At 44.5% G+C, this 12149-nt stretch overlaps 1 protein-coding gene across 1 annotated transcript; it reads left to right on the top strand.

Annotated features, from left to right (window-relative positions):
- Positions 1–579: 579 nt before the first annotated feature.
- On the top strand, positions 580–3647 carry KCNE4 (potassium voltage-gated channel subfamily E regulatory subunit 4). The gene is made up of 2 exons (XM_033230063.1): positions 580–1041; positions 1595–3647. Exon 2 carries the CDS (start codon positions 1618–1620, stop codon positions 2128–2130), a length of 513 nt encoding a protein of 170 aa, XP_033085954.1. The 5' UTR covers positions 580–1041; positions 1595–1617; the 3' UTR covers positions 2131–3647.
- The last annotated feature ends 8502 nt before the right edge of the window (positions 3648–12149 follow it).

Below are 12149 nucleotides of genomic sequence, written 5' to 3'. Positions count from 1 at the left end.
TTTTGATCACAGCAGCCATTTAAACACAGGGTCTACCGAGGTTTAAAAAACTTGAACTGTGCTTAGTTGCAGTCTGAAATAGTCCCGCTCCTCCCCTGACCTGCCAGAGACAGCAAAGAGACGTGTCAATAGTCTCTGCACGAGGCTTCAGAGGAGCAGCTGTGTATGGCAGGACGGAACAAAACTGGCCCATAGTATCTTTTACCACAACAAGTTTCCACTTCATGCAGACCACTGAAAAGAACCTTGGATCTTTTAAAAAAATAATTATTATAAACATAGGTGTGTGACCTTGATATGGAAGGCAGGTAGAAGCTCTGCTTTTAGAGGGCTAAGCTACACCAGTCAGCCTTCAATCTTAGAAGGGGTAAGCTGAAAGGGACTCAAAAGGTCATGTGGTTTATATAATCCGACTGCAGAAGACACCCAGGCACAATGATTTTACAGACGAGGAATGTGAGGTGCGGAAAGGTTAAGGAAGGATTTATCATATTTGCATAAGGAGTGGAAGAACTGAAACCGAAGCCCCAGTTCCTTGACTATACATCCTGCACTTGCTTCCAACTGTCTTTCATCCAGATTATGGGATTCAGCTGCCTCTGAAGACCTGTAGCCCAATAACGGTTATTTCCCAAGAGCTGGATGAAGCATGAGCTAATTTTCAGTGAGAGTGGACTTTGGGGTAAGGGTTTCAACTCAGCGCATTCCTTTCTCCTCTTTTCACTCATCATCACGGCCACCTGAAAACCCTGGCTGGGCGCTGGGGTGTGAGGAGCAGTTCTCACTTCCCAGTCTTTTTCTCTTTTTCACAGCTGCAAAGTTCAGGGAGTTGAACTGCAGTGCTTTCAGTTCACTGCTCACTCTGCCACGATCAACCTCTGTTGTAAATTTTCCTCCCAGAGCACGTGACGATGCACGTCTTGACTATATATCCCAACTGCAGCGGCTGAGTTGTCAGAGCTCAGAGCCGGACAGAGCAGAAGAACCCTCTTGGACTGGACGATCTGGGAATTCAAAACTTGGGACCAACTGTCAGCCTTGGTAAGTTAGTAAGGCTACACTTTGCTTCAGAAACATTTGAAAGATGGGCATTTTTGCCAATTAATAGATGAATTTTTTTCCTTTATTTTCTTTCTGCTTTTCTTTGTTCTAAGGAAACACGGTTTTGAATTTAAAATAGTTCTATTTTGGAAACACAATGTAAACTTTGTTTCTGCTCTGTTAAAATGTGTTTCCCAATTTTGAAGATATTATTTACTGGATGCTCCTGTCTTACACTGATTTAAAAAAAAAATCAAAGCAATACTGCTCACTACAAACAGGACAGATGTGTACACTAAAAAAAAAAAAAAAAAGCAGAAAAAAAAAAGAGTCCTTCTTACTTTTCCCAGTGAACCCTCTACCGGGCTTCTCTCCCGTGCACTCCAAGCCTTCATAGCTCACTCCTGTCAGCTGTTTGGCGAAGCCTCTTACGCTATTTCTTTCATGCACTTTCAAGCTTTTTTGGTATTGCAGTTCCACAAACCTTGTGCTCCCCCTCCTCCCTGTGCTGGGAACCTTGGGGACAGCTCTAACCTGCGGCTTTTTTCCCCAGCCCCTGCTGTGCAGGTAGCCTCAATGCTGAAGATGGAGCCTCTGAACAGCACGCACCCCGGCACCGCAGCCTCCAGTAGCCCCCTGGAGTCCCGTGCGCCCGGCGGCGGCAACAGCAACGGTAACGAGTACTTCTACATTCTGGTTGTCATGTCCTTCTATGGCATTTTCTTGATCGGAATCATGCTGGGCTACATGAAATCCAAGAGGCGAGAGAAGAAGTCCAGCCTCCTGCTGCTGTACAAAGACGAGGAGCGGCTCTGGGGGGAGGCCATGAAGCCGCTGCCCGTGGTGTCAGGCCTGAGGTCGGTGCAGGTGCCCCTGATGCTGAACATGCTGCAGGAGAGCGTGGCGCCCGCGCTGTCCTGCACCCTCTGCTCCATGGAAGGGGACAGCGTGAGCTCCGAATCCTCCTCCCCGGACGTGCACCTCACCATTCAGGAGGAGGGGGCAGACGATGAGCTGGAGGAGACCTCGGAGACGCCCCTCAACGAAAGCAGCGAAGGGTCCTCGGAGAACATCCATCAGAATTCCTAGCATCCCTGGGACCCCTGCCGGTGGCTCCATCAGCCAGCACCCTTAAGGAGAGGAAAGACAGTTTGCAAGTGTCTGGTTTCACTTTCGCAGTGCGGCTGCCACTTTGAAAAGACCCTCGGCAAGCCCCTGATTTGGAGTGGGGTGGGGGACTAGGCTCAGCCGGAGCCAGCAGCCCCGAGGAGTCCGGGATGTGCCTGTGGTTTGCACCCACTACTGAAAAAGCCGCGGAGATGTGGAGAGTGTACGTTGACTTTGGGGCCTGGGTGTTGGGATTCTGATCAGAAGTTGGCGGGATGATATGCTTACCATTTTCTCACTGGATGCCCTAGGTAGCTCCTGCAGAATCTGCCTCTTCCCAGGGCTGCCAAATGCTTAGGGCATGCTGAGGGACTAGTTGTGATTTGCTGTTTGCCTAGAGCTTTGTCCTTCTAGATCTGATTGACTGTAAGTATCTCTACTGTGTACTTGTGGTATTCCTTCACAGTAGGTTACAAGCTTCTTTTGGATTAAAGAGGGATTTTTGGTGGAAGAAAGCTGGAGATCTGAACCCAGCTCATTTGCACACTGTAAGAAAAAAAAGTAACTTTTAAACCTGTTAACATTGGCTGGGGTTATAAGAGATGATCTGCTATTTTGACCTTTTGTCTAACTTATGACCTTGAACTCTGACCTGTGGCCATGCAGCATCACATGCTGGCATGATGTTCTTTGGATCAGAAGAGCTTCCCCAGAATCTAACCTGCACTCCGGGTGGTGGTTCAGGGGACTCTTCCTGATCTTTGTAGAAGGGGTAAGTGGGGTTGAACAAGGCCAAGCCGTTAGCTCTGCTGCTGCTCAGTTTCCCAGCCTAGTTTTTTGAGCTGGGAGAGGACACAATGTGGTATTTCGTCACGTAGCTGAGACCTAGAAGGGCATACTCAGGCGGAGATTGCACAAAGCTGGGCTCCAAGTTCCGTGCTTCCTGATCCCGAGCCCTGACACTCATTTACTGTGTGGTCCTGGGCATGTCATCAAGAAGCTCGCTGTCTGCATGAGGTTCCTGACGATCTCCATCCCCAGGGGGCTGGGAGGATGTCTTTAGATTTTAGGACTCTGTGATAAATACTCCACAGCCTGGTGTGAGGAAGCTTGGACCCAATGCTTCCCCTTTGGCCGGTTAGTCTGAACAAGGATATGCTGATTTAAAGGAGCAGTTGGAGATTCAGAACACATATAACTGGGGAATTCAGGGCAAGCTACCAACCAGCCCTGCTGTAGTTTTCCCAGGATTGAAGGAAAGAGGCAGACACCACATTCTCCTCTGCAAAGTTCTCTGGAGAATGTGTGATGTTAACACTTCCAGCTAAAGGAAAGCAAAGTCTAAAGGAAAACGTACAGGAATGCTTCCAATGTCTCCATATATTCCTGTGGTCAACAGTTTTGCAGATCCATTAGGCCCTTAAAGACAAGGAGGAAGTAAAATTTAATTCTATTTAAAAAAACTTTTTTTTTTTTTTTTAAGACAGAGGCTTGCTCTGTTGCCCAGGCTGGAGTGCAGTGGCGTGATCTTGGCTCACTGCAACCTCCACCTCCTGGGTTCCAGTGATTCTCCTGCCTCAGCCTCCTGAGTAGCTGGGATTACAGGCACCTGCCATCACGCCTGGCTAATTTTTTATTTTTTAGTAGAGATGGGGTTTCGCCATTTTGGCCAGGCTGGTCTCGAACTCCTGGCCTCAAATGATCCTCCCACCTCGGCCTACCAAAGTTCTGGGATTACAAGTGTGAGCCACCGCACCCAGCCATTTTTATTTTTATTTTTTTAAGAAAAATACTCTCTATGAATTGGAGGCACAGCAATAACTACTGTTTCCGTGGAAGGGTTAACAGTGTAGGAGCTGGTTTATCAGTCCGCTTTGACATACAGCTAAAGGAAATTTATGTTTTTGGGGAAAAGGCCCTCCGTTCACTTTAAAATTCAGTGTGGATTTACTCCAAAGGGGGCTGTTTAAGTTGAAAGAAGCCAAGTTAAGTTTGGCCTCTTGCCTGGAATCACTTGAATTCTGAAATTTCACTGCGACGGACATGTGCCTTGTCACATTTTCCATTGCTTAATCCTGAAGTTTGGTGCAAGTCTCTCTGCACCTATTAAAACGTGATGTATATACTTCCTTCTTATTCTATTGGGTTGTATAGAATTGTCTTTTGTATTTAACACTTTGTAATTTTCACAATATTTTTTAATTTAAATAAATAAACACATTTTTTCCCTCCTGGGAAGTCATGAATTATTTGTTTGATTCTTCAATATAATTCTTAGTTTCTAAGACATCACAGATACATTTCCCAAACCATCTCTGGATTTTGCTCCTCTCCCAAGTTAGTATCTCCTGAGGGCATATCTTATTTCTGTCTGAACCATGGGGGGAACGAGGCTTGGCTTTTCATCCTTTGAAATGCTTTGTAATGAATGGAAAACAAGCTGCAGATGGTCTTACACGGACTTCGCTGTGTAAATATGGCAGCCCTGGAGCCTTTGGACTTTGAATATGCAGTGACAGCGCAATTGCTGCTAAGATGTTGCTGCAAGCTTGGTTGCAAGAAAACGTTTGACCTGTGTGTTGGCTTGGCAAATATTATCCACACGTGTGGCCCAGCAGCACCTGCTAATGGGCAAAGAGTTGCTGGCTGTATGGACAGCAACACAAACTTACCAACACAGTGAAGCATAAAGTGTGGGGTTGGGGTTGACTCTCCTCCCTCTCCTGGTCTTCTTCAGACTGGGACTGATTCCAGCACCTCCCACTCTGTCTGTATCTCTTGCCCACAGGCTGAGACCATGGCCAGCCTGCAGCAGCCGCTTCTTCATAATTTTATTTGCATGACCTGTTTTTGAATCCAGCAAATGGTAGGAAGCATCCTTACTTTTATGTTTCTCTGCTTCCTGAGAGATTGACTTTTCTGTTTCAAGTAAACGTTTCCATTCAGTTCACTAGTAACTGTCTACCTAAAGAATTTACCTGGCAACGGTACAGTGGAGCCTGGATCCTTCCCATACCATATCGAGGGCCCTGATCCACCAGTTGGTACTTTGGTGATGTAAGACGAGAAGATTATTTTAACAGGCAAGACAGCCTTTCCATTTATCCCAGTTTAATGTCATTCTTCACAAGGAAATGGTTAAGAATTTTTTTATTTTTTTAAGCCATGGGCGGAAGGAGAGGGAATTCTAAACTCTAATTGTCCTAAAAATATGCAGAGTACACTTTGTCGTTTTAATGGGATATTTGTTTTCTTTAAAAGAAAGAAAAAAAAAAAGAACTTCTAAGCAGAACCTAAGGCCCAAGGGGTTTAGTCTGTGTGGATTTACTCATGCATGTGAAAAACTGAGAAGAGAATTTGGCCCTGTTCACCTAAGATATTAAAACCATATTTTGAAAGCACTTAAATGTTAGGGATGAGGTAAATAGATCATCCTGCCTGCTCCACCCTGTTCTAATTACACCTTTGTACGTCAGAGTCAGGCAGGGATGTTACACAGTAAAAGATTTCTTTCATGGGTAAAATCATGGGATCAAATCTACCGGGAAAGGCTGAAGTCAAGCCAAGGAATGAATGCTCTTGGTTCATGATTCTGGTTGGAAAGTGGAACCCCCGGTGCCTTTCAGAGCTGCGACTGGAGGGTTTCATGGTCAGACATGCACTTCTAGGGCTCAGCTAAACAAGGGTAATTTATCATCCTGTAAAATGCTGCTCTTACCATAGACATTGTGGAACACACAGAACATGGAGCTTAAAATGTAACTTAAGCTCCAGTTTCAGGCAGAGCATACCTTTGCCTCATGCCCTTGGAGTCTGCACACTGTGCTGAAGAAAATCACAGGACGTATCATGGGTCATGGGACCAGAGGCAGAGTCTAGGGCTGGAGGGAGACCTGTCAGCCAGTTGGCCAGGATGGTGGCTCAGGCTGCGCCTGAAACGCAGGGAGGTAGGGAGTAAATAGTGGTCAGTGGAGCCTCAGCCTTACATCTGGCTTTCTAGCCTAACTCTGCTACCATGTTGCTTGTAGCTCTGGGGAAGCTACCTAACCTTTCTGAGCTCTCTCTTTCAACACGAAGACAGCATGTTGGCTTTTCTCTTTGGGGAGTTTTTCAAAAGAACGGTGGAACCCCCTGAGAAATACTCAAAGAAAAGCAGATTCAGGCTTCTACTTTAAAAATGTGTCCTGGGCATGCATCTGCAAATAAAGTCCAAAAACATCCTCTTCTATGGACGCTTTCCTCAGGAGACTGCAGTGTGCTCAAAAAAAGTGCACGCTTTGCCAAAGGAGAAGGGTCACAAGAGGGAAAAACCACTGTTAAATTCAGCCTTCCCCCATTTCTGAAATGTTTCCTCCCACACAGGAAGGAACAGTTTGAGATGTGTGCCGTTACCATGGAGATAACCAGCTAAGGTCACTCAGTGGAAGGAGTCTATGGCCCAGTAGCATGGATCATTAGGGCCAGTCTCGGAAGCTGAGGTTTGGTCCTCGGCTCAGAAGATGAGCTTTGAGTCCATGGCAGCCTCTATTCATGGGTAGGGGAGGGGGTGCAGGGACACCACTGTTCTCCTTTTGTCTTGCCCAAGCCTGTCCTCTCTTCACGCATCCCCCTTGCATCATTTGCAATCCTTTCCTTGCACTTGCCCTGTCGCATTCAATGCAGGGCTAAGCTCTTGTTCTGCTGTTCCTATGAATTTATTTTCCTGCCTTGAATTCTCTTGCTAAGAAACGTGATTGAAAAATCCTTCACATCAATAACTATACCTCTTTCCTGTTTTTAATAGTTTTCCTTTGCCTGTCCTCTCTTTATCTAGCCTCCCTCCCTTTCTTCCTCTCTCTCATCCTTCCATTACCCAAAAGGAACAAAAAGTATAGCAACCACAGTGCATGATACTTATTCAGCACTTTTTACATGCACACACACCTTTGCAACCCTGTGCTTTGAGCTTCTCCTTTGTTCTAGGCACTTCTCTAGGTGCTAGGGAAAATGTAACACCTCTCTGGGGATGTCATATTTTTCCCAGCACTTTATGGAGTAGCATTATATATATATGTGTGTGTGTGCGCGCGCGTGAGTGCATGTGTGTGTATATATATACGCATATATGTATATGTATACATATACATATATTTTTTGCTCCATGACACTTTCCCTTTGATATCTGATTTAATCTTCCCAAGGAAACTGTGAGATAGATCTACAATACTCTTAATCCAGGTAAGAAAGTTGAGGCTCCTCAAAGATTTGAGGGGAAGATGGGAGGAGGGCGAGGGATAAAAGACTACAAATAAGGTGCAGTGTCTACTGCTAGGGTGATGAGTGCACCAAAATCTCACAAATCACCACTAAAGAACTTACTCATGTAACCAAACACCACCTGTTCCCCAATAGCATATGGAAAAATAAGAAAATAATAAATAATAAAATGAAATAAAATAGGAGTGATTAAAAAAAAGAAGGTTGAGGCTCAAGGAAGTCAATTGCTGGTCAGTGAAATAAAAGATCAGGATTCAAATGCAGGTCTTCTGAGATAAAATCTGGTATTCTTTTAATCACTAGGAAGCTGACAGCATGGGGACACAGAATCTAGCCCCATCTCAGACATTAGGCAGCTCTGTGACATTGCAAATGTTGCTCAACCTTTCTGGTACATTTCCCCAAATACAGGTAGTAATATCTTCTCTACTGTCTTCAAAACATTGTCAGAACTGCTTATAAAGCAGCTGTGAAAATTATAAGTATCTGTGTTTGACAGAGGCTGTGTCTAGACGTTACCAGTATTCACCAATATTCAGTTCTCCTCCTCTTCTGAGAACATGGAAGGTTCCACTTCTCAACCCCTCTCCCACTCCTCCTCTCTTATCGACAGGGGCTGGGCAGGGCCATGTAATTCATTCTCTGTAAACAGAGTACAAGTGATATATGTCACCTCTGAGTTGAGTCAGTGAAAAGTCCACACAGGATTCCCGAGTCACTCTCTTCACCTGCACGTCACTGAAAAGAACATGTGTTCCAGAAGGTATAGGTAATGGGTGGAGCCTGTGTCAGCCTGGAACAGTGAGTTACTGCATGAAAAGCAATGGCTCTGGATGGGTGCCCCAACCTGCAGCTGGCTTTGCATGAAACAATACTAAATCTAGATTACAGTGAAAGGTGGAAAAATTGTTTTTTTTGTTACTTCAGCATAATCTCACCCACCAGAATAATACAGGATATGACCATATTTAAGAGATGCTAAATGTTGGAAGACACCTTCTGGATCATCTAACCTGACCTCTCCGTTTAGTGACAGGGAAATTAAAACTCATGCAGTTAAGTGATTTGATCAAAGTCATAGAGGGAGGCCAGGTGTGATGGCTTACTGCTGTAATCCCAGCACTTTGGGAGGCCAAGGCGGGTGAATCATCTGAGGTCAGAGGTTGGAGACCAGCCTGGCCAATGTGGTAAAACCCCATCTCTACTAAAAATACAAAAATTAGCCGAGCTTGGCAGTGGGCACCTGCAATCCCAGCTACTCAGGAGGCTGAGGCAGGAGAATCACTTGCACCTGGGAGGCAGAGGTTGCAGTGAGCCAAGATTGCGTCATTGCACCCCAGCCTGGGCAACAAGAGCAAAACTCAGGTCTCCTCCATGGTCATGCCCACCATGGGGATTTACACCCTGTGGTGGACATAGCCATGGAGGCCTCTTCCAAGTCTTGGTGAAGACAAAAGACCCAGACAGTCTTTTCCCTTGAGCCGTCCCAAGTTGCATTGAGTCTTTGGTGCTGCCTCTATTTACCAGTCCTGTGAACCTTGCTGGCAATTGGCTTCTTTTTTTCCTGGTCAAACCCTGGCACTTACTGCGCTTTGTGGTGGGTTGGATCTGAGCAGGGAAGAGTAAACACATTTGCCCAAAGCAGTGCAAGGTGACATCACTGGAAACTTTAATAAAGGGGAAGAAGTTATAAATAGGAGGAGGGAGACTGTCAAACAGGGTTGAACGCAATTGCTCTGTATGAGGTGTACTGGCTTTTGGGTTTGTTTTTGATTTTTGCATACATTTCTGCTCAGCTCCAGCACCAGAGTGGTTCACATGCAACCCTCCTCCCCCAGTGCAGAGAGCACCCAGGACTGATGACCCCTGAAGGCAAACGCTGGAGGTTCAGCTCTAGATTGAGGTTTCAGGTAATGCAGAAACCAACGGGCACATCACCAATCATTATTTTTATAAGCTTAGCCTTAATATGGAAGGAATAATTTCTCCCTCATTTCTATCTTCCTTTTCCATTCAGTACTTCTGCCAGGACATGTTGCCTGAATAGAGATTCTGTTTGTTTCTCAAAATCTTCTCCTTTTTAATTCTCCTTTCCCATTGTCCTCAAGCATTGATTACAGCAGAAGTTATGCTGTCTTTCCCATAGGATTATAAACTTCTTGGGACTGAGAACCTTATAGTATTATTTTATGTCTAAGTATCTAGTTTGAGCTGGCATTCTGCAGAGGTCTCTCTCATTATGTTCTTTTCTTCTTATTTTACATATTCTCTTTGGGTGATCTCATCCACCCTCAAACCTTCAACTATTAAGTAAATAATTATAACAAATGACTATCTAGTGTTTACTATGTGCCAGGCACTGTTCTCATGACATTTAATTCTCATGACAAGCTAAGAGATAGGGATTTTTTATTTATTTATTTTTTCTTTTCTGAGATGGAGTCTTGCTCTGTCTCACAGGCTGGAGTGCAGTGGCATGATCTCGGCTCACTGCAACCTTTGCCTCCCGGGTTCAAACAATTCTCCTGCCCCAGTCTCCCGAGTTACAGGCACATGCCACCACACCTGCCTAATTTTTGTATTTTTAGTAGAGATGGGGTTTCATCATGTTGACCAGGCTGGTCTCGAACTCCTGACCTCAACTGATCCACCCGCCTTGTCCTCCCAAAGTGCTGGGATTACAGGTGTGAGCTACTTACCTGGCCGTGATAGGGATTTTAAAGCCAGTTTTAGAGGTAAAGAAATGGAAGTATAGAGAGGTTAAGAACATTGACCTGGTTATACAGCTATTTAGCAGCAGAATTGGGATTTGAACCTGGCAATTTGGCTCCAGTGTTAATACACCTACGTGCCTGCTGTGCTGCCTCTCCGTCTCCAGATCCTAGTCATTCAGCTGTAGCCTGGACTTCTCTCACGAGCACCAATGCCTCTGGCTCTATCCACCTATGTCTAATAAATACCGCACATTCCTGATGTCAAAACTCAAGCTACCATCTCCCCCCCGAAAATCTGTCCCTCAACTTACATTTCCCATAATCCATTAGTGACCAAACATGGGTCCAAACATGGGTCAAGCTCAAACTTCCCTCCCTTACCTTAGGTCACCAGGACCTCCCTGAAATCTCGTTCCATTCACATGGTCATTGTTTACCCAAAAAAGTACTTCTTTTAAAAAAACAAGGCCAGAACATTTTTATTCTTGAAATGATTAAAAAAAAAAAAAAAGCCACCCCTCAAAGCACGTTTATTTAAATTGATTTTGGTATTTCTCAAATTTAGCAAGGTGGTCCAAATAGACACCAGGATACCACCCCAAAAATAACTTGTAAAACAAATCAATGAAGGATTATCTACCCATTTGGATTTTACCTTGACAATGAGATAGAGCTATGAAGAGCATAAAACAGGGATCTGTGTGGAGAAGAGGAAGGAGTAAAAATTCACCACAGTTTTCACAGATGCCCAGGACAGAGGATAGTCTTTTAACAGGCAGAAATATTCCTGGCGTGAAGGAGAGCAATCCATCCTGTTGGTCCAGATTGATGGAAATATTCCTCTAATCATTTGATCCCCTTGGTTTAGAATCATTCACTGCTTCATCCAACAGTTCTCTACTAAGTGCTGATTTTGTGATGGACACTTCAGTGCATAAGGGAGATACCAGGAATAAAAGGCTCAAAGAGACTTCAGTCTAGTAAGAGAAGTAACCTAGCACACAGACAACTACTAACAAGATTGATAACTCTCTATTCACTGAGTCGCTTAATATATATCCTCTTTCCTATTAGCCCACCAATGTGGTCTTGGTTCTTAAATCAGGCATAATTTCTACAAGAAATTCACAAAGCCATAGTCTGGTTTACCAGTAAATCTCTTGTGAATTTATTAGCATGAGTCAGGCTCCCTGTAGGCACCGAAAATTTATTTGTTTAATCAGGAAAATACTGAGGACCAGAGGAATGTTGAAACAGGAAAAGACATGATCAGAACTGTGTTTATATAAATTAAAAAATAATTTAATCTTTGGGATGGAGCATGCGAGGCACTGGGTGGACAATGATAAAAACCCAGTCTCTATCATCATGTTGCTTGTAATTTTTTCCCCTTCTGTAACATGGATTGAGGAAGAGAGTAAAAAAAAGCAGGGTTCTAGGCGAGACAAGTGCCTGAACTGGGGCAATGGCAGGTGAAATGAAGACATAGAAGCTAGAAATACTGAGGAGTTGAAACTGACAGGATTTTGCAACTAGTCGAATATTAGAGATGAAGGAGAGAGTTGAGTCTGTGTAATTGAGAGAGTAGAAGTGCACGTAATAAAAATCCTTTCTAGGATTTACTGTGTTGTGTATTTTGAGTTGGAGGTGCTGACACGATATCCAGAAAGCATTTGGAAAATCAGTATGGGACTTTTTTGAGAAGCTGGCACCATAGACGGCGATTTGGGAGCCACTCACATAGATACAGGTCCTGAAAATCTTAAGCACAACTGAAACAGCGAAAGGTGGGTAGGACTGGAGAGGAAGGCAAAGAACAGCTGCTCAGGGAGCAGTGAATTATTGGGGCTTGGGAGAGGAAAGTGAGAAAGAGGAGGAGCCGTTCAAGAAGTAAAATTAGCATGGCAGAATGCTCAGGAACTGAGCAATCAGAGGTTTTCTAGAAAGAGGAGGTGGTTGGCCATAGAGAGATGAGGTTGTGGGAGGGGAAGAATTTTCCTTTTGATGACTTGTAGGTGATTAGTACGTAAG

Source organism: Trachypithecus francoisi, unplaced genomic scaffold (genome assembly GCF_009764315.1).
Source record: "Trachypithecus francoisi isolate TF-2019V2 unplaced genomic scaffold, Tfra_2.0 Lachesis_group13, whole genome shotgun sequence".
Taxonomy (NCBI): domain Eukaryota; kingdom Metazoa; phylum Chordata; class Mammalia; order Primates; family Cercopithecidae; genus Trachypithecus; species Trachypithecus francoisi.
Note: the sequence above shows the minus strand (reverse complement) of the source record. Positions and strands in the feature narration are given on the sequence as shown.

Excerpts from the sequence above, each read along its gene's own strand:
- KCNE4 (XM_033230063.1), top strand. The coding sequence starts at position 1,618 with ATGCTGAAGATGGAGCCTCTGAACAGCACGCACCCCGGCACCGCAGCC.